This window comes from Xenopus laevis, chromosome 5L, assembly GCF_017654675.1.
Source record: "Xenopus laevis strain J_2021 chromosome 5L, Xenopus_laevis_v10.1, whole genome shotgun sequence".
Taxonomy (NCBI): Eukaryota; Metazoa; Chordata; class Amphibia; order Anura; family Pipidae; genus Xenopus; species Xenopus laevis.
In genome coordinates this window covers 123,300,216-123,323,471 of record NC_054379.1, presented here as the reverse complement: position 1 = coordinate 123,323,471, position 23,256 = coordinate 123,300,216, and the positions used below count along the sequence as shown (strand labels likewise).

General features: G+C 37.5%; 1 protein-coding gene across 2 annotated transcripts in view; it reads right to left on the bottom strand.

Annotated features, from left to right (window-relative positions):
* Nucleotides 1-12,953, bottom strand: part of LOC108717037 — a 114,564-nt gene extending 101,611 nt beyond the window's left edge. For both annotated transcript variants that reach the window (XM_018263761.2, XM_018263758.2), the window contains exon 1: nucleotides 12,721-12,953. Coding sequence is in view for 1 of the 2 variants with exons in the window: in XM_018263758.2 (XP_018119247.1) it covers nucleotides 12,721-12,820 (100 nt within the window). In the remaining variant the exon portion in view is untranslated. The remainder of the gene's footprint in view (nucleotides 1-12,720) is intronic.
* Nucleotides 12,954-23,256: the final 10,303 nt, after the last annotated feature.

Below are 23,256 nucleotides of genomic sequence, written 5' to 3'. Positions count from 1 at the left end.
GCAAGCATTGTCTCTTCACTTGACACGATCCATTAAGTAGAACAAGACTTTCCTTAATGCTGAAAGGAAACATGACAAAAACGGCAGATAAACAAAAGAGCATGCAAAATCTGGATTCTTTTATTGTTATTGCCATTTTCAGACTCTTTAATTGACGAACTATATTGAACGAACTAGACAAGGGTCACAAATTAGAATAAGCTAAGAAACCACTTCCTGTTTAATAGAACTCTGAATGGTACATATTTTGAAAAGCAAATGATGTTAATTAGCTCTTGGAAACGTTCACAGCGTTCAAAGGGAACAATTTACACAGGGATAAAATGTTATGCATGTTTTAATTTGTTTTGGCTAATAAATGCATCCTATTTAAAAAGGGATTGACGTGAGAGAAATAGAATCATTTGAGGCAGTAACAAAAGCCATTTTTATTCAGTTACCCGCACTGATTGATTGTGTAGCCTGTGTGCTTTATATGTCTCTGGAATTCTGCTGGCAATGTCTCTGCGGTACATTTACATCATTAAATCTGTCACTACATGCTGATATAGCAAATTTGCAAATATTCTCATTTAAGTAAATGGAAACTTTTCCACTGAATTAAATCAGGGCTGGTAACACGAGAGTCAGATCCTCCGGAGCTGTATATATAAAGATGGAGGCCTGTGGAATTCTACTGTTGACAACTTGTCGGTTTCTTCTGAAACAGATGTTGCCTACTGTGAAGCCCTAGAGTCTTGCTGTCTGCTCGTACAAGCGGTTAACATAGTTTTTATGCATATCTTTAGTTAATGGTATACAACAAAGAACTACAACAGTACTTAAAACACATATACCCCTTGCTTTTGGACAGGGGCTAATTGGTGCCATAACCATTGCCATATGTGAGATTTAAAGGTGTTTTCTTCCAAAAAAAAAAGCTGTGTGTGAGTAATGAGCTTGTGTATCATTTTAAATCACAGCAAATTCTCCATCCTCCTGGTCCCTCCAGTAGGTCTGCTTAATCGTTTGTTGCACCCTTGTTCCAAGCGGTTCTCTAGGATGTTCCAGGAGAACAGAAAAGTAAGTTCGCTTTAGACATGTCAATGTCAATTAGAAGTATAAGAATCACTATGTCCATCACTTGCATTTGCTGGCGATTTAAATTCTGAAAGACTTCAGGGGATCTGGCAGGGATGTTAGAAGCTGCATAAGAAAGGTGGGAGCAACAATAATTAATGTTTATTATTTGCAGTCCTTATTATTGCAAGCATGTCGTCTGCAACACGCCAGCACTGGAAGTCAACATAAATTGCGGAATTGATTATTCCTGATGTATCACTTTGGAAAATATACATATAAAGAAATGGCTCCAGGATATCAGTCATACACTTTGTTTGTGGTAATTAATTACATAACTTTTGATATTGAAAAATACTAGTTTCTTACAGGCTCACTCAATCAGCATTTGGTCTGCGTCATGAGCAGCCATATTTATAACATCACTAACATCATCAGTCACAAATATAACTAGAGACCCATGGCCCTGGTGCTAAATGTGGTGTAGCCCTCCTTTCTTTTCAACCACCTATATTAGTGATTTGACTAGTGTATTTGGGGAAGTGAGTGTGGCTGCACCTATTGGGCCTACTGTTGGGTTGGGTCACTTGCTGAGACCCGGAAAAACTGCAGTAAAATATTTAAGCTTGGGAAGGAGGATGGGGGGTCCTTTCAGTCTATAGTTATGCCACTAGCCCATACAATTAATTCCCACGTAACTTTTAGAATGTTATAGAGTGCTCAATTTTAAGCAACTTTTCAATTTATCTTCATTATTTATTTTAAATAGTTTTTTTAATTACAGTATTTGTCTCCTTCTTTAGACTCTTTCGAACTTTCAAATGGGCATCGCTGGCCAGAGCAGCTAAAAAAAAATCTTTTGCTCTGTGAAGCTAAAATGTTATTATTATTTTTACTTTTTATTCCTTATTTTTCTATTCAAGTAATTTTCTATTTATATACCAGTCTCTCATTTAAACCACACCCAGGTTGCTATGGTAACTTGAACCCTGGCAACCAGATCACTGCTGAAATTCCAAACTAGATACTAGTTACTGCCCAAAAAGTGACATAATTAAAAAAAACACAAATAATAAAAAATGAAGACTAATTGTAAATTGTCTTATAATATTACTCTCTGCATTATACTAAAAGTTAACTCTTACCAACTTATTTTGCACAGATACCTGTTGCTACATCATTAATACAAATATTAGACTAACACATTAAGGACTAGTCATGTCAAGTGAAAATCCTTTGAATTGAGCCATATGGATGACATATGCCCCTGCAAATACTTGACTCAACAAAACAACGACAAGTAAACACGTAGGAGGGACTTACTGTGGGATCAATTCTAAATCCCATTGATGTTAGGAAATAAACAATAATCAACAGATTCTGATCTGTCAAATTCAATGAAAAATGAAATGCTTTTATTTAATATAATTTTGAAACCTATTATTGAACAATACAGTGCAATCACGGCTCACTATAAGGTAAAATATGCTCAGTGTATAGAGAGGTGCAGTATAAAAGGATGTGTGTCCTTCCAGCATAACCTGTGTCAGACCTGTATATATCACTAATAGCTGTATATTCGGCACCCTTACTTTTCATCCATATTGATGTTCATCACTATCAACAAAACAATTTTCAACAGGTCTTTTGTTTTTTGTGTACTTTTAGTTTGGTATTTTTCCTAATCCCTGACGTCTGACTATACTACTTTTCTGATCCCTCTAGTAGCTCACCACTGGATTAAATTCTGCAATCCCCAGTACTCTGCTTCCTCCTTAGTTCACATTTCCTGGTCCTACTATTTTCAAATTATTCCCAAAAATGGCCAGTAAGGTTGTGTTGATTCACCATTATATATATTTATATTCTAACATCATATCCACTAGAATGCTGTCAGTATTTTTTTTTTTAGCTCAAATACCCCTTTAATGATCTGATACCAATAATATCATACATACATACATAAAATGAGTAGTGATGAGGCATCTGACCTGTTTCCCTTTGCCGACAATTTGCCAAAATGAATTGAAGTCTATGCAGCAATTTTTTTCTTGACACGCAAAAATTCACCCATTGTGAAGTCCATAGGTGCCATTTAACTGCAAAACTTGGCAAAATATTTCTCTCATCACAAAAAATAAGAGCTTTTGTAGCTGAGCTGTCAACTCACCCCATGTAATGAGGGAGATATGACCCAGTCCTGTTTTTTTAGGCCTGATTTCAGGTCTCAAAAAGGCCTGGAGTGGATCATAACGTCCCTCATGTTTGGTTGGCTGGTTGGTTGGTTGACAGCTCTGATATAAAATACATCTACATATGCATTAATTTATATGGTAAGTCCTCATTCCTACCTCCAGGATCAGAATGGCCAGCCAGAATACCAGAGAACCTCCTGTTGGACCCTGGTCCTAAAGGGCTCCAACTTATAGCAAGTCCTATTGGTTTTTTTGTACTTACGCTATTAGTCTATAATACATTTATATTATTTGCACTCTCTGTCTGTAAATTGTTGTTAGAGGTCCCTGGTTGTCAGATTCCCTGATGGGTTCTAGGAGACCTAGTGCAACTATGCCAATCCCTCCAATAGAGCCCAAGGGTTATGCTAGAGTCTTACACTATGAAGAAATGAATTGGACAGCACCATCTCAGACTCTCATAAGAGAAAGACAAAAAAGAAAGTGAGAAAAGTTTTCTATGTGATGACAGAATTCCCTTTAAAAAGTATAAACTGAGATAGCTTCTAGATTCTATTATCCAGAATGCTCATGACCTAGGGTTTTTTTTTGGATAATGGATCTCTCCATAATTTTGATCTCCATAAGTTTCCATTAAGTCTGCTTAAAATTAATTTAAACATTAAATAAACTGAATAGGATTGGTTTGCCTCCAATACGATTAATTATATATAAGTTTGGATCAAGTACAAGGTACTTTTTCTTTATTAAAGAGAAAAGGGAAATCAATTTTAAAAATCGGAATAATATAATTAAAATGGAGTCAATGGGAACTGCCTTCCCGTAATTCGGAGCTTTCTGGATAAAGGATCCCATACCGGTATAAACATCTATATAGGAGAATTTACACAATAATCTGCATTTTCTCAAATTAACTATTATTGGATTTGAAGCAAACAATACATCCAATATTCTCCCACATGACAAATGCAGCATAAAATATTAATCAGTAAGATAACAGAACATCTGCTGCCCAGCATCATGTTTTTATTCACTTGAAGCAGTTATTGGTAGGAATATCTATCACTCCAGCGAAAAGTGCACATTTACACAGAACAAACAACAGGACCACTTACTGCAAAGTGCATCTTTAGTAATGAGGAGAGTTAATGAAAGGAACAATCAGCACCTGTATCTTAAGTTGCTAATAACTGAAATCCATTATGTGGAGTACTTCTTGAACACTGTCATGCTCTACCTCAATAGGCAGATGTGCTGTGATTTACTGGTGACCTTAAAAGCACCAAAAGCCCAACTTTATGGTTGTTTATTACACATTGTACCTTGTAAAAATAATCAGAGCAGCAAAAACTATGTCTTTGGTAGTTACTTAAGGGCTATGGCACAAATAGTGTTTTGATCTGTAGTGGAAATCAAAACTCCGCGTTGGTCATTTACTACTACCCTGGAGCCAGTGCTAGAGCACTAATGGGGGGGGGTTTGATTTAAAAAGTATGTGCCCCCTGGTTGCCTCTGCCTGCCTCTTATGACTACAGCGCTGCTGAATGCAAGAAGAAACACACGTCTCTGTGCTTATTTTTGGAATGCATACACCTACAGAAATCCATTGATTTGCACCAATTAGGCGAGTTAAGAAACTTGCCTTAGGTGGCAGCGCTCCTGGTAACTAATAGCCGGATTTCCATTTTTTCAACCCAGCTAGCTCTTCTAGTGCAGAAAGCATAATTGCGCTCTCTGCACTAGCAACATGCATACCACTAACCCCCTCCGGCGCTGAAACTGTGAGTGCCGTGGGGAGGTGGGAGCTGCAGAATGAAGGCCGTCTTGGGCAGCAAAATGGCCAGGATCACCCCTGAGTAAATGACCCATAGCCCTAGTGCAATTTTCCTAGAAAACACCAGGATTCCTATATTTTCCTATAACAGAAATAGGGGTAGGCAGAAATCTCCTCACAAGGTACCTGCCCAATACCATCCCCACCCCTCCCCCCAGGCAGGTGCCTTTTCTGCCTACCCCTAGTTCCTGAAACCCTGAGTTTGGCCCTCAGATACACAGATTCTGCTTTCAGTCATCCAGGAATTCTGACTAAACATGGCAGTGTGGATGGAAGAAGAGCCAGGCAGTCAATGCCAAAACAGCTTACAGTAGTGACAGTTAAATCTAAAATGACTTGCATGACAGGAAAAGGAATCAAGGATTAGATGCCTTTTTAGCATGTGAGAAAATAGATGGTAACTGAAATTAATTCTTAGTACAAAGAGATCCGAGAACTGATCTAATTATTCTCTTGGAGTCACTTGATGCAAATGTGTCTTTTTTAAATCTTATTTACTATTTAATTATGTAAATTAGGGATTAGGCATAGCCTGGGGATTAATGTTGTTTGTCAGATGTATTCTCCTATGAACAGCTGCTCTGTAAATCCAGAGCTCTGTGGCTGCCCCCCCCCCCCAAGGTACCACTATTACCCCATCTCAAAGTGGACACAGGCCAGGTAACAAAGGGAAGCTGAGGAGAGACATGGAACTGGTCTAGTGATGAGCCTCTTAAGTAGTAAGTAGTATTCTACTGGACATATGACAATAAACTGTGCCCCCTGTTTTCCAAAAATATCTGTGCCCTAGTCAGGTGCCTCTGATCTGTAATTCCAGCACTTTGGTAGTAACTTTCATCCAGCCCAGTACATACAGGGACAATTCGACCCAGTTCTTTCTCATTCAAGTTGTGGGCAGACATGAACAGATCAAACTTCATACTAAAAAATGTTTTTCTGTGTTACTGTTTTTTGTTTGTTTTTTATCTTAGAAGAATTTGTATCATACTTGCAAATGTAAGGGTTATTATTCATTTCAGTGATACATTCTGGCCAAGAAACAGAAACAAGGTCTGCATTGGGAATATCAAATATATACTTTTCCACCTATGATCTGGAGGGCCCTAAATGATATCCTTGCCCAACTGGTGTAATGAATGAGGATGTAAGTTCTTGTAAACAAACTGACTGAAAGAATGAACATGTTTATAAAGTGTATTTGGCTATACTTTTCCTTTAAATTCCCATTAGCATTACACAGTGTGCTTAATTGGTGGTGTCACTGATTTATTTACTGCCAGTCAAAGACTTAACAATCTAAATGCCAATAATAAGGCTGCCCTCAGTGAAGAGTTGAACAAGTCTTGTTAGCATCCCTCGCAGGACAGCCTAGGCATGCCTTTATGGGGACTAATCTTATTATAGGTCTAGCAGAGATTTACAATCAGATTTACCACTAAAAACTCTATGTAATCTTGCCTGAAGATTGACACCTTTTTATCTTCACATGATTCCCTGTTTCTCACACAAGTAATTCAGTCCCTTCCACATTGTCAGTTGTGACAGGCTGATTTAATCTCCAGCCTTCTGAATGCCTCTGACCACTGTGCTGAGTCATTAACCTTGACTCGCGTAATTGAATTCAAGGTTGATTGCCTGCGACCCTTCTTGCTAAGGTCTCCAGAATGTACATATTCATTAGGAACTGCATTGCTAAATGGATTGCACAGGGGAAAGCGAAGCAATCAAGTTGTTTGGTATGCAGGGGTTGAGGAGGGCACTAATTGCATGTTTGAGTTGAGGATTAGATTATGAAAATATAGACAAAATGAAGATAGATCTGAGCTTCCTCTGCCATGGTGTAAGTACTTACAATCCACACACATCATGATTCGGACGCAGTTTCAGCTATACACTCTGTAGTTTGTGTTATACATCTTTAAAGATCCATTGGCTGAATACAGTTCCCATTGCAGCATTTTAGTGAAGCTATTTTTCTCTAAATTCTTTGCATAAATAACAATTGTTTTTATGAAACCATATCGTCAGTGCATTTACTAGCTACTTAAAATGGAAAAAAACACAATTCAATGCAAGTTGGCTTAAAGAGAAAGTAGAGCTAAATTAATATACAGAAAGGCTGATTCCCATGGACTCCGTCTTATCCAGATAATCCAAATTTTCTAAAACCATTTCCTTTTTCTGTGTAATAATAAAACAGTACCCTGTACTCAGGCCTGGATTTGTGGAAAGGCCACCAAGGCCCGGGCCTAGGGCGGCAGGATTTTAGGGTGCGGCATGCTGCCCAACCACACCCACATTGGTTCAAGAACACTAGGAAAGTGCAGGAAATACAATTGTTTTTTAAATTTCCCTTGTGCCAATCCCCATTGCTCCGATTCGGATGATGAAAATTTGCATGAATAAAGAGGGGACAGGGGCGAAGAAAGGCAGTGGGCCTTGGGGCGCCCACTATATAAAACTGGCCCTGCCTGTACTTGATCCCAACTAAGATATAATTGTTCCTTAATGGAAGCAAAACCAGCCTGTTGGGTTTATTTAATGTTTACATGATTTACTAGTAGACTTAAGGTATGAAGATCCAAATTACAGAAAGATTTGTTATCTGGAAAAGCCCAGGTCCCAAGCAGTGTATTAATTCATAAAAGGTACCATACTTGTATTATATACTTTTGGGACTCTCTCCCCTTACTCATAGGCTCAAATGTAAAAGATCAATTTTAAAAGCCGAAGCACAGCAAAGTCTGGAGAAAACATAGCTAAAGCATAGAAAACATACAAAAGTACTGGTATATCATACCAAACACAATACAACACAAGTTGTATTAGATGAATACCTAAGAATTATTTGACACAGAACCCTGGAGAATTGTAAAGGGGCAAACTTTGTGTTGTAATCACCAGCCAGCAACCAGCCAGCAGGTACTATTTACTAGTCACCTGTTATAGCTTATTGGTTGCTAAGAGTTAAGAGTTACTGTACCTGATCAAACCTAATGCCCTTAATAACCTGGCGTAAGAATCTAACATGACAAAATGGATCCTGAATATTCAAAATAATCAGCAACTCAAGTTAAAGTTCAAAGGATGGAGGTATTATTTTATCTCAGCTATCCCATGATTAGGGGGCAGATCAAAATCAAAGCATGATATGAGAGCTCACTACAGAAAAACTTGCCTACTTTCTATTCATTTCTGTGGGATTTAGAAGCGTATTTACCAATGGGTAAAAGTTATAGTTCACCATTTTGTAAATATTCTTCTAAAAGTCACATAGGAATAAATAGAAAGTGGGTGAGTTTATTCGTATATTTTGTATAGTGATTAATAAAGACTATTTTAAACTATATTTTGGCTCTGTGGATTCCTCTGAGTACCGCATAGCCCTACTCTTCATTACATGAAAGTCCCTGTTCTCTGGCGTATGAAAAAGAAGGAACAAAGGGTTTGGTCTATTTGCTGCTGGAGATACTGGGACAGAAGACCTCAGTAGGGCTTAAAACAGGAGGTCTCCATAAGGAGAACCTAGGAAAGTAAGGTTGACCTAATATATTAGAAGACGTTGGGGAATGGGACGCCATGAATGAGGCCTTCTAGTTAGGATTTTTAGAATTGTATTTATCAATGGGCAAAAGGTAGAAGTCAGTCACCATTTGATAAATATGGTTCTAAAAACCCCATAGAAATACCTGTAATTAGACGAGTGAGTTTATTAAGCTCACATTTGGATAAATTTGCCCCTTAGAGTCAGCTGGTAAGAGCTCAACTGATACTCAGTGTAGGGACTCTAGTTGCTAGGGCTCAGCAATAGTTAGTGAAAATCCCTTGAAACACCTGTGAGATCCTTGTACATTTGCAGTTGGCACCTATATTGTGAGAAATACCCACTGGAACCTGATGTGGTGATTCTGCCCTGAGTGTTCTGAGTGCAAAGGAGGTTCCTTTCTCATATAGTAAATCTGTTCCTGTTAAAGAACCACAGTAGGTTTGAGAGTTATAGTTCAGATGGGAAACCCTTCCTTCAAAAGTTCTCCCTGGCCCTACTTAACCTTTTAATGAGCTAAGGAGGACCCTGACCAAATGTTGTCCCTTCAAAGGGGGTTTAACAAAAATAAAAGTCAGAATACCTCTACTGTAGTACATTAGACAGTCTGCTAACAGTGTTTCATATCTTCCATTAAGAAGAGATATTAGTTCTCCACACTAAACCAGCTCAGGGTGTATTTCAGCCAATTAATTAATGAGGCCACTGTGCCAGCAAAAAGCTAACATTGCACATTATATATGAACTGTAATTGATTCTTAACACACAAAGTTTATATTTGCTTGTAGCTGAAGTAACAGGCTTAATGAGAACAATTCAAACAATTAGTGCTAATTAAAAAGCTCAGAAGTTGATAGCTACAACCATCACATGTCTGTTTTGTTAACAACTCTCAGTTAATAGTTCTGCGTGCCATAAGCCGGCTATTTAAGTGCTTCGTAATACACTGAGTGCTGGAGGCACAACCTGGAATTCATTCTGTGAGCTAACAATACAACCAGAAGGCACATCACCCAACATTAACTGTAGAAGGCTACAGATATATATATATATACAAAATCAGTATTTTATTCTAGTTAGCATACTAGCATTGCCTGTAATGGTTTATTCCTAAAATAGAAAATGATTGCATTTATACAAAAAAATTATTTTGATGTTTTACGTCTGCAAAAGACTAGTATTTACTTAAGATCATAGAGATATCGAATATACTGTATTTGCCAAAAACACATGGATTCCACTAAAGTTATAATACCTGTTATCCAGAATTCCCGGGATCTGGGGTATTCCAGATAGGGGGTCTTTCTGTAATTGGATCACAATACATTAATTATATTTAAGTTGGGATCAAATATGTGGTACTGTTTTATTATTACAGAGAAAAAGGAAATACATTTAAAAATTTAAATTATTTAATTAAAAGTCTATGGAGAAATGGCCTTCCTGTAATTTGATGTTTTCTGGATAACTGGTTTCAGGATAACAGATTTGATACTTTATGAACTTGATAAACTTGATTAGGGGTTTTGGATCCTTTCAGATGTGGGGAAAGCTCATAGGAAACAGAAAGATGCCAAGCAAAATATTATGTACATTTGCACTTAGGCTTGGCATTCTGGGGGGTGCCAGCATCCAATACACATATATACAGACATAGGTTGATAGGTGATACCCTATATCCAGTTGTATCATTTTTGCTTGAGTCCTGGGGGTTTCTGCATAAGGGATCAGTCTGTAATTTGTCTCTCCATGTCTTAAGTCTACTAAAAAATCATTTAACCCCAACAGGATTGTTTTGCCTACAATATTGATTAATTATATCTTAGTTGAGATTAAGTACAAGCTACTGTTTTATTATTAGAGAGAAAAAGTAAATCATTTTTAAAAATGTTAATAGTTTAATTAAAGCGGAGTCCATGTAAGATGGCCAACCAGTAATTTTCTGCATAACAGGTTTCTGGATAGTGGATCCCATACTCAACAGAAACACATTCGTAGCTTTTCAAGCTTTTCAAGCTTTTCAATCTAGCCATGGAATATAGTTTAAAACCACAGAAAATTCTGTTCGTACAATACGTTTCTTAAAGTTGATTGTCAGTCTGCAACACAGTTTGAGGCCATGTTTTGCCCCATAGAAAGCAATGAAACACAATTTTACCCTGCTGTAAAACACACAATCCCGTGTCATTTATAACAGAACATACATTTCTGGGATCCGATATGATCAATTATCCAGAAAGCTCTGAATTACTGAAAGGCTGTCACCCATAGACTACATTTTAATCATATAAGTCAGTGCTGTCCAATTTCTATGGTACCGAGGGCCGGAACTTTTCCAATCTACATGGTGGAGGGCCGATAACGGAAGCCAGTGTTAGCCACTCCCTGAGTCACACCCACTTTAAACCACACCCATGTTACCGCAAGACCATGTGCACATTAATACCACACCAAAAAACCAAATGGTTGGTGCTCACTGCAGGGATCAGGGCCGGAACTAGGGGTAGGCAGAGTAGGCAGCTGTCTAGGGTGCCATCATTGAGGGGCGCACTTTTTTCAAGCGTTTATTTAATAATTTGTTTCAGTAATCATGGTCACCTAGTTGGGTGGAATCCATCTCCTTCCTCTTTTCCCTCTTGCCAGCAAGTAATAGTTCCTTCTGTGCGGTGCACCGCGACGTGCATACATGCGTCAATGACGTCACTGATGTGATGACAGAGAGAGGCAGAGAGCTGGTGGCCTGCTTGGTGTGGCTCTCGCTGCTCTCAGCCTTGCACAGTTACACTGAACTGAAGACATTCTTTCTATTACTGTAAAGTGTGAAGCTTCCTGCTGGCACAGCCAGGTACAGATTTGGGGGCCATATGTTTGCTGTTGCTGCTGGGCTGGGCGCTGGCACAGGTACATACACAATACTTGGGGGCAATATGATGTGATCAGATTTATTTTTGGCTACTGCTGACAAGAGATTGGGGGCAATATGATGGCTGCTGGAGGGCTGTATGATGCATGGCTGCTGAGCTTGCTTGCAAAGGTACAGGGGTCAATAATATAAATGAAAAAGTGTTGTACATTTCTTGCTCTCTTTATTTAAAAACTATCATGGTAAGGAGGGAAATTGTAATGCAGGACAGGGGGCACTGAGTGAAGCTCTTGCCTGGGGTGCCGAACTACCTTGTGCCTGCCCTGGCAAGGATGTCACTCATATGTGAAAAAAGCTAAGTCATATTAACACATACCCATAAATCCATATGCCTCCTCCTCCACTGTGTATAATACAGTACCCCAGCATATGATTAAGCACTTTAGGGGCCACTAACAATAATTTTCAAATGCTAACAAACCCCCAGAACAAATACCAAAGTATGATACACAGGGAGCACAGGGGATTAGGACCAGTCTAATATGTACTACATACAGTGACACAGTGCTGGTGCCCCATTAGCATTTTGAACAAAGTGTGAACAGATGAACAATGTGGGCAGTTTCAGTCTGGGTCTCAGGTGTGAACAGTACAGGCCTTAGGGGTGTGAACAATAGAGGTGTCACAAGTGTGAACAATACAGGGGGATCACAGGTGTGAACAATGCAGGGGATTAGTCTGAATTTGAGGTTTAGGCAATGCAGGGGCCAGATAATCTCTGTAGTGATACCTTTTGAATTTTACATATGGTAAACAGACACAGCAGGCAGATTTTGATGTGGAGGGCCACGTGAGGGAGGGCGGCCCGCGGGCCGCCAGTTGTACAGCCCTGATATAAATCAACATTTTTAAACCTATTTCCTTTTTATCTGTAATAATGAACCATAGCTTGTACTTGAGCCCAACTAAGATATAATTAATCCTTATTGGAGGCTAAACAATCCTATTGGGTTTAAATAATGTTTAAAAAAAATTTAATTAGACTTGAAGATCCTAATTATTAAAAGAGCCATTATCTGGAAGGTATGGAGATTACAGAAATACTCCTTATCCAGAAAACCCCAGATCCCAAGCATTCTGGATAACAGGTCCCATACCTGTACTGTTTCTGAATTATGTTATGTCATCACTACATAAAAAGAAATATACAGAGAGGAGCAGTTACCTTTTTTGAGCCCACTGGATGACTTTGTAGAAAGGCTACTGTGGTCTATGTCCATGTCTTCATCACAGATTATGCTCCGCTGTCCCCCACTGAACTGCATGCCCTAAGCACAACTCTAACACTTTCTTAGTCCTTCCCTCCCCTGAGATTTCTGGTTTATCCTGTCCATCATGATGTCCAGCAAGAGTTTCCCACTGTACAATGTTCAGACCATATTTCTTTTGTGCTTTGTGTTATGTGTCTATGGTGTTGCTAAGCAACATCTGCTATTCACTATTGTTGACAGTGTGCAACATGTACACAATTAGTTTATGGCATTCACAGCCAGTTATACAACACAGGGTTTGTAGCTACAACTTGCTAACCTTTTCATTCCTTGGTGTTTAGTTGCAATAATGAAAGTCATGGAACTTAGCTGTGTATGGAAGAATAATAAACAGGAGTAGAGAGTGATGATGTTGTATATATTTAAGGCAAAGGCTCACAATTGACCTTTCGGTGTCAGACATAAAAGGAATTACTTTATCTTTATTCAATTTGCAAAGACATGCAATTCTGCACATAAAGCCTTGTTTATCTGTATATGTATTTATATGTATGGAGGCTTACATACTGCTTCCTCTTCAGAGGTAAAATGAGATCTTTTTCCTGTTGTTGGCCAAATGATCCTGCCTTTGCTTGGGATGTCATTGAATAACTTTTGAATGAAACATCTCACAGACATACATGGCCTTGGTGTATGCAGTAGGTACAGTCATAAAAAAACCTTTGACTTGTCTCTCTATCCATAACAGGTGAGTGTAATATCTCTCTATTGCATATATCCATTTTTTTGAATTGAACATAGTTTGGCGTATGTAAAACGCTTTACATGTGGCAATCCAGCATTTCCCACAACAAAGCTGAATTGCTACATGTTAAGTATTGTACACACAGCAGTTTGTGGCCTGCGAGAGAGGCGATCTATCAAGGGCAACAAAATGCTACACCTGACATAAACCTTATGGAATCCCATAACCAAATTCCTCTCTCTGGAACCCTCCCACTAAGCACCATATTTTCCCAGAAGTCTGGTGTTACTGCAGCGGCAAACAGTCGATTCACTTGACCCACTTGCACTGCACCTAACACAATTGCATCTGATTTGCCAAAAATGGACCCAGAGTGTGCTCTTCATTGCATACTGGATACAGTTGTGCCAAATAATTTCTGGTGTTCCCTGTTGTAATTCCGGTGTTTGCCATGCATATGACCTCTGCACCACCATGTAATTTTATCTTCTTATTGGCTCCGATTAATTTTGGTCATGGTTTTCTGAAATTCCATGCAAAGCAAAAAGATTTACAACTATAAATTATAACTATTGCAAATGTGCCTATGTATAGTACTACATATTTACTGCAAACAAAGATACTACATTTATCATATCTGATTTTCCCCAGCAGGCCCATTTTCAGTACAGCCATTTTGTGGCTCAGGCAATATACAAGTATCATTTATACAGGTATCCAGAAACCCATTATCCAGAAAGCTTTGAGTTACAGGAAGGCCATCTCCTATAGGTTCCATTTTAAGCAAATAATTATAATTTATTTAAACAATTTCCTTTTTCTCTATAAGAATAAAACAGTACATTGTACTTGATCCTAACTAAGCTGCTTGAATCTTGGCAAAACATTTAGTTAATGTTTAATTGGCTAGTAGTAGTCTTAAAGATCCCTTATCCAGAAAACCCCAGGTCCACACATTCGGGATTGTATATATCCTATACCTGTACTGTATTTTGCTAAATAATTATCCAAATAATGTGTACTATGAGTGGTATAAAGAGAGGGTTAAAAATATCTGGAGTAGGTTTTACATGGCCATATTTTTTTTCCTTTAGCAATGTTAGGTTCATTAAGCCGTATCACAGCCTAATAAGAATATCATTATTTAAGCACGGAGATCATTATAATCCAACATTACAACACTTATCACCTTGTAGATCATGAGGTGCATATTAAAAACTATCCATTCTTGAAACAGTTATTATGAAATTAGTTATTAGCAGCAAGTCTGTTGATATTCCCTCATCTAACCTTCCAGCATTGCCATGGTTCAGAGTGACATTTAAAACATATTAGTATCACTTAAGCATTTTCCTCCCTTTCACCTCACATTTAAATATCCTCATTCCATTAATATGCAGGCCACAATAAATGAATCAATTGCATAGATTGCATGTTTGGAAGCCAAAAGTCATATATTGAAGACCAGACCTTTTTTAGGATCATTCGACTATTCAGTATTCAGGGCACTACATAAAATATAGGATATTTTTTGAACCAAGTCAGAATTTATTCCATTAAGTTAAGATGGGAACTAGGATCTCCACTGATCATTGCATGAATCATGCTTGGATCAAAGGAGATTTGAGCGGCTCATCACCAGCAATAATGAGGGGAATTGTTTTCATATTGATTTGTTTGCAGCGTGGGCTCTATTAAATTATGATCTGTGCCTGTAAATCTGGCATGAGTCCAGTTTGCAATTATACAAGTCTGACTTTACAATTCAGCCCAGTTTTATCAAGAACATAAGAAGATTTCCATCTAAAACCTACACTACATACTTTTAAAATGAGGAACATATTACAGATTTCAGCTCTGACAGCTTTATGTTAACACTCAAAGCATCTCTTTAAATAGTTTCTTTAATTATTTCATAAATAAATGCTAAATGGCCTTGTTTTGTTTTAGGCCAGGATTGATGATCTTTTTCCAACCCTTAGGCATTTTCCTGCAGATTAAAAACTGTTCGGTATGTTGGTTAAGTCTTTATAAGCATGAGGAGGGCCCTACCTCTCATCACATTTGAATTAAAAAAAATGTTTATATTGTATCTATACCAGCTTCCCGTCCCCATACTAAATGGCTTATTTACAAAGGGCTAGGTAAGTTCTGCTGTAGTAATAGGTGCACATTTGTGCTCCAAAATATTTTGGAATTGGTTCTGTTGGGAAATGGGGCCTCAGATAACCTGATAGGTAACTCTGGTTTATATAAATATAGCATTGTGGGATGTTCACTGTCAACCATTTATACCTAGCTATGTAACCAGGAACCAAGTTTAGCACCTTACAGTAGGAAGGACCAGTAGGAAGGACTTTTATATGCTTTACCCCTTGAAAAATTTGAAAATTGATCCTTATAGCTAAATGATTTCACTTGTCAGCAATTTCTCTACCTTTTCCTACTTGGAAGAACCATAGGAAGATGAAAAGTGAAGCTACTTTTGGTAAAGCTCTTCACTTTACTTTAGCTACAATACATTTATGGGTTGGTTCCTCTTTAAGTTAACTTTTAGTATGTTATAGAACGCCATATTCATAGCAACTTCATAGCAACTTTGCAACTGGTCTTTATTATTATTTTTTATAGTTTTTAAATTATTAGCCTCCCTCTTCTGCCTCTTTCCAGATTTAAATTGGTGGTCACTGACCCCGTCACCCAAAAAATATTTTATTGTTATTGTTACTTTTTATTACATATTTTAATTCAGGTCCTCTACTATTCATATTCAAGTCTCTCATTCACACCACTGGCTGGATGCTAAATGATGGATAAATAAAAACCTGAACTAAACAAAAAATAAAAAATGAAAACCAATTAAATGTCTCAGAATATAAATGTTTACATCATAATATAAAGAGAATTTAAAGGTGAACTACCCTTTCAAGGCCACGAAACAAAAGAGCTCTGTAGCTTTAACTAGTGATGGGCTAATTTATTCGCCAGGCGCGAATTCGCGGCGAATTTGCGCGTTTCGCCGCCAGCGAATAAATTCGCGAAACGCCCGCGAAAATTCGCGCCAAAAATTCGCCGGCATCAAAAACGGGCGCCGGCGTCAAAAACGGGCGCCGGCGTCAAAAACGAGACGCCGGCGCCGTTTCGTGAATTTTTCGCCGTTTCGCGAATTCCGGCCCAAATTCGCCCATCACTAGCTTTAACCAGCTGCTATTTTTTTACATCGATCGACTAACCTACACTTTGGAGTTGGCCAACTGCTACAAACGACACACAGCTATTATTTGCACACATGAAAGATAAAAACGTTTCCAGTGCTCAGATTCAGCCTGGGTGAATCCCTTAATATACATTTTGAATACATTTTATAGTTTTACAAAGCTGAGGGGTGAATACCACATTTTGCTGCACATTTTATATATTAAAAGTACTTTATTTCATGACATGTGCTGCTAACAACATGCTGTGGAATTTGGAATGGCTCATATCACTACCCACTGCTTGCAATAGATTGTTCACCAAGTAGCTGTGGACCTGCAATTATCACTAACTGTTGGCAATGATAAGACATCCATGGCATTATAAATCACTCTGATTACCATTATAGGTAGCAATTATCCAGTTATAGTAGCATTATTTATGGACGATAAAGCACAAAACAATCTACTTTTGCCTGTGTGAATGAGCAGTTCCATGGCCTGTACTTAAAGCTGGTATGTAAGCCATGATTTACTGTACTTAAATAATTTCATATTTATTGTCCGTTATTTGATATTATTAGTCTTGCCAGCATCAGTGAGTTCCTCTCCAAACATTATAGTATCCCTAAATGCTTTTCCCTCTCTCTGATTTGCTAGAATGTATACAATGTAATCTATATTTATTGTGGGATGATACCATTGCCTGTGCGCATAATCTTTGCCAATATCTACAGTGAACTATATCTTCCATTTATTTGCCTAATTCACCACAATGTCTACATCTTTCTGCACCCGGTGTTCTTTCCATGGTTTGAATGGCATTTGCAAACATGGACACTTTTCTTTTCAGACCACCAGAAATGTAACTGATTAAATCAAGATGAAACTGTGCCCCTTACACAATTCTGTGACATTCCGAGCAAAAATATAATTTGCCCAGTCAGAAATATTGTAACAATTCTCTGATCTCCCTCACTCACATTTCTGTCCGCCACAAATTTTGAGTACAAACCTTCTCCTTCTTGTCCATCTACTTTAATTCTACGTGCCGGTTTGTTTTCTAAAACAACAACAAAAGTGATTCATGAAATCTTAATTTAACACAAAAATGTAACACATGGAACACATCAAGAGTTCCTAATTAATTCAAAATTAAACTTCATATTTGCAGGAGTGTGGGTATGTTGTGTATTTTTAAACATTAACTGTAATTTCCATTTGGGTACTTATTGTACTTATTATAAGATAAATATGAAATGATATTCCTTTTGAAAGGAACTTCTTTATTTTATTATTTTGGACTATGCTTGTGGATTCTACCATGTCCTAGAGTTACACTTTTTCCCTCAATCCTCCTGCACTTTGGCTGATGTTTGGTCTAGCACTATAATCATTCTAATGATCCAATTTATGAAATGCTAATATACAGAAAAGGAATACTAATTCATCAAGGTCCGAATTTATCTCAATATCGGCTGCTACAAACTCCGATCTAAGCCGCTCGGGTTTTTAATGCTTATTTATTATTACATTTTCCCGAAAATGTGCTTTGCGGGAAAAACTCGGATTTTCACTATTTTTTCATGAATTTTCCCCGAAAACTCCGAAAACATCTTGAAATTGCCTGAAACCCCCAACACAACCAAAAATCAATGGGACTGTTTCCATTGACTTTTATGCAACCTCGACAGGTTTGAGATGCCGTGTTTTTATATTCGGGCTTTTTAGCCCTCGGGGTTCAATAGATTCTGAGAATTTGTGATTTTTTTTAACAGCCTATTATAACACAAAAAAATCACAAATTTTTCGGATTTCAGGGAATTTCGGGTATTTGGAGCTTAGTAAATAACCCCCTACTGGTGGAATTTTTTATATTCTTATAAGTGGTACCAATACATACCATTGGAAAACATGCCACTAAAAATCTTGCCTTTTTAATGATTTATTTTCTACATTGGAGATTCATTACAGAATTTAAAATAGTAATTCAAATCTAACATTGTTAGTCTTGCTGGTGAGCTGCCTTAAAGGGGTTTTTCGCCCTTAAATTAACTTTTAGTATGAGGTAGAGAGTGATAATCTGAGACGATTTGCAATTGGCTTTCATTTTTTATTATTTGTGTTTTTGCATTATTTACCTTTGTATTCAGCAGCTCTCCAGTTTGCATTTCTGCTGTTTCCAAATGACCCTAGCAACCATGCATTCATTTATATCAGAAACTGGATTATGAACAGTAGAGGGCATCTTAAAGGGCACCAATCATGACCAAAATCATTTACTAAGTAAATACACTGTGTGAAAGTTCAAGAAATCTGATTTTTAAAACAGTTAGAATTGTTTGTATGATGTAAATCATCAGCTCACTATACCTTCTGCAAGATCTCCCCTATCTCCATTGCAGTTCTAGCTGAGGCAGGCATCTTGCTTTTCACTGGCTCCTCCTACCTATATCTTCCCAGCCAACTGTAGCTCTGAAATCTTGCACATGCTCAGTTGAAATTCCTTGGTTGCTTATCAACCCTTCTAAGCTATTTTCAAATCAGCCAAACCTCTGTGTTAGCTGCTGTACAGTAGTGCTGCCACCTGCTGGAAGTTAGTGTGTGCCCTTCATTTGCATAATAACATCACCAGCAGGGGACAAGATAGGGAAATCTCCTGATACTTCTAGTGGAGGAGTTTACTAAAACAAGGCATTCTGGGTAGAATACTCAAAGCAGTGTTACAATCTGAGCATGCTCCTGAATTTGCATATTAGAGTCTCTGTTATAGTCTCAGTATGGCCTCCCTCAGTGAAAGAACCCATTTGACAAAGTAAGGGATTTTTTTAAAACCTGCAGTTTTTTCAAAAAACTATATATGGAGTTTGATTAAACGTGTTTAGTTTGTACTGGTCAGATTGTTAATATGTGTTTGATTTTGGCTGTGATAGGTGCCCTTTAAGGGTGGTTTGTTTCACCTGCATGGAGAGCTCCTTTGACTGCATGTTGTTTGTTAACATAATGTGCTCCATAAAGGTGGGAAGAATATATATATATCTATATCTATATCTATCTATATATCTATATATCTATATATCTATATATAGATATATAGATATATAGATATATACATATATATATATATATATATATATATATATATATATATATATATATAGATATAGATATAGATATATATATAGATATTCTTCCCACCTTTATGGAGCACATTAGTTCTTGTCCTTCACTAACTCCACATAAGCACACAATTCCACAATGTTCCTGGCAGCAGAGATGCTGCTGTTTAGAACCTCATTTTCTTTCCTTATAAAATCATTTGTAATACTTTTAAATGTGTGTCTCACAAATATAAGAATGACAGTGGATTTTTCTCTCTTACAAGTGATAGCAAGATCATACTTAAATATCAACAGGAAGGGTCACTGAGGGCAGGAGCTAACAGCAAACATTAAATGAAAGCAAAGGGGTTCTATTACGATCAAAGCCTTCATTTAGCAAAGAGAAAAACAGGCTCAGAAGTTAAAAAACATTTTTTGATATAGAGTTCTATCTTTCACCCTATGACAACAAGATATTGGTTTGTGTTTCAAAGAGAGGACAAGGCTTTCTAAATTGCTTAATGCATGTTTAGTTGTAAGTAATCCGAGTACTCAGGAGCACTGCAGTTGTACACTCTATGAAAACAGAAACCAGATTCTAACCACAAGAATCTATATTAATTAAAAATAACTAGCTTTTGCTTCATATCATTGAATTTGTTATACCTCCATTTATGGTGGGAAATGAAATGAGCAGAATTTAAGGCTATTGCTCTTTCAGATTACACAGTCGAGAAGCGAATGTGATCTCAGCTGTGCAGAAGTTCAGACTCAGAAGTGGAGGACTTTGAACTCTCCCTGTCACACAGATGATTTACATCACTCAATAAAATGGAGTTACTCCTCACCTTTTCATGGTTTTGGTAAAAGGCTCGTTCATATCAATTATTCCTTCAGTACAGCGTTCTCTTCTTAAGGGGCAAAACCATTACAATCAGCTTGCTCTCATTCTGCAAGAAGGTATATGACCTGCTTCCTTTCTTTTGACTTAAAGAGTTGGTTTGTTAGAATATCTCCTGAATATTCATTTATATGACAGTAGGAAGATCAGATATTCCAAGGTTTTGGCTCCTTAACATGTCCTCTCATTTTAGAATGGCCCAGCCTAAAATAAGGTTACAAGATCTATTCACCAACTATACATTACCCCTACTAGACTGGGGAAAAAATGGGTCAGAATATTGGTGCCATTTGCCACAAATGCAGGAAAGGGGGGCTATCTTTCCACTAAATGACATGATCTTGCACACACCTGGCTACATACTGGAGGGGAGTGGAGGATTACATGGTTAATGAATTGGTCTTCTATTGGACTTGTAGATGACACCCTTCCACTGAACAGAACTAGTTCGCTAGCATGATCACTTTTATTTTACGCCAAGAAGTTACTCATGATCAAATGGATGGCACCCCAGCCATCCACAGTACCACCCAGGAATGCATTGGTTAATAAAACTCTCCCCTCAGTCATATTGACCTGTGAAGCACGGGGCTGACCAGCAAAAATTGCAAAACATATACACTTAAAAAAAATTATAATGATTAAATAAGGTTACAAGCTCACTTGAAAATTCAGGGACACTTTTAATAAGTGTGTGTTGCTTTTCTAGTGCTTTGATTGAATTTAAATCAGCCCTTCTACAGTGGCTGAATTTTCTAGATGTGCCGATGAATTTTCATATGATTTGGTAACCTTAGCCTAAAATTCTGTAATTTTTATGCAAGGCAGCTTAATAAAATGAACTTTCTAGATGATACAGAAAGTAAACTTCCTGTATGTAGATATTGAGCAGGCACTTCTAGGAACCAATCTTCCAAAGAGACTTTTCAATTAAAAAAGTATTTGTTTATTGAGGCGCACTAGGACACAGCCTAAAGCCACATGAATAAGAAATTGGCCAACATTTTTTTACATGAAATCCCCTCCGTTTAGCTATTCTAAAAGTCTAAATGGAGATGTTTGTAGCCTTTCTGACATTTGAGTTTTTTTCAGAGAAAAAGCTTGAATCGAGTTTGGTCAAATTTGAACTGAATTGGGTCGGTAAAATTCATCCGGGTTTGAGATATTCTATTCTTCTCTTAAATAACCCCCCCAGTCGAATTTCTAGTATATTCGTATTTCGGGGAGTTTGAAAAAAACTCACATGAATTCGAATATCGACCCTTTTCTAAATATGCCCCACCGTGTAAAAACCATGAAAACCTCCAATAAAAAAATTTGCCAGGTAAAAGTTGTTGAGGTCTTATTGAAGTCAATGGGAGATGCCCTGATCCTATTGGACAATTTTTAATCAATTCAGGCTTTTAGAGGTTTTCTCATTTTTTTTCTTTAAGAATTGTCTGAAACACTTTTAGAAGCTTTAGAGGTATTCATATTTTTTTCAGATAGCGCTTTTTTTCATTTGTGCTTTTTAAATTTGGATCTTTTAATACATTTCATGACATTTGTGGTTTTAGAAAAAGTGAGTTTAGTTGTGGTTTTAAAATCCTCTAAAACCACTAAAATGACACTGTTGATACATTTTTAGAGTAAAAAAAAACACAAATTTTTTGAGAAAAACTATGATTCTGGAAAAATAGAAATCTGAATGTTAGTAAATCACCCTCTTAGTGTGACTTTAGCCTAATACTGATGCCACTCCAATCAAGTATTTACTTAAACCTTGTGGGATCATATTAAGGTTAAAGACATAGAAAACATTGTCTTTCAGATGTATCCTAGATAGTCAAACATTTTCCCAAAAATGTCTTTAGATTTGGCCCCATCAGAATGTAATAACGTTTTTAAAAAAATATGAGCAATAATAAAAATGTTTTTCTTTGTGAAGACAATCCTCTTGGTGAATTCAATATAAGTTTTTGTGAAGCCACAAAGGCATTTAGTGACCTGTCTGCCAGTGAAAAAAATACATAATTTTATTGTGTGCACTAGTAAACAGTTTATGTAGTCAGGGCCACCATCAGGGTACAGTTGCTACACAGTTTTCTGGAAAAAATACCATCCTTATTAATAACATTGGCATCATGCATAATTTTTATTGTCCAGGTGGCAACGTACATCAGGGAGTTACAGGGGGTACTCCAAATTGGGGGGCCCTGTTGCAAAATGGGAACCCAGAAGAGGCTTGAAGGTGTAATTTGTGGGTCACAAAGGGGGTGGAGCATGATGGAAGTGGGCAGGTTTTAGTTATGTGGTCAGTCTCATACTGGGATGCCAGGGGCCCACCAGAAAACCTTAGACCCTGGACCCACCAGAAAACCTTATACCATGGGCCCACTTTCCAAACTATTATTCCGACTTTCCTCACTCTACCTCTTTATTCTGTCTTTATTTCTACTAACTATATTCTTCCATTATTGTGCATTCTTCCCATAAAGTAATAGGGAATGACCAAAAAATAGGTTAAATGGCTAGAAGCAAGAGGCCCACTGACACCTGGGGCCGGATTT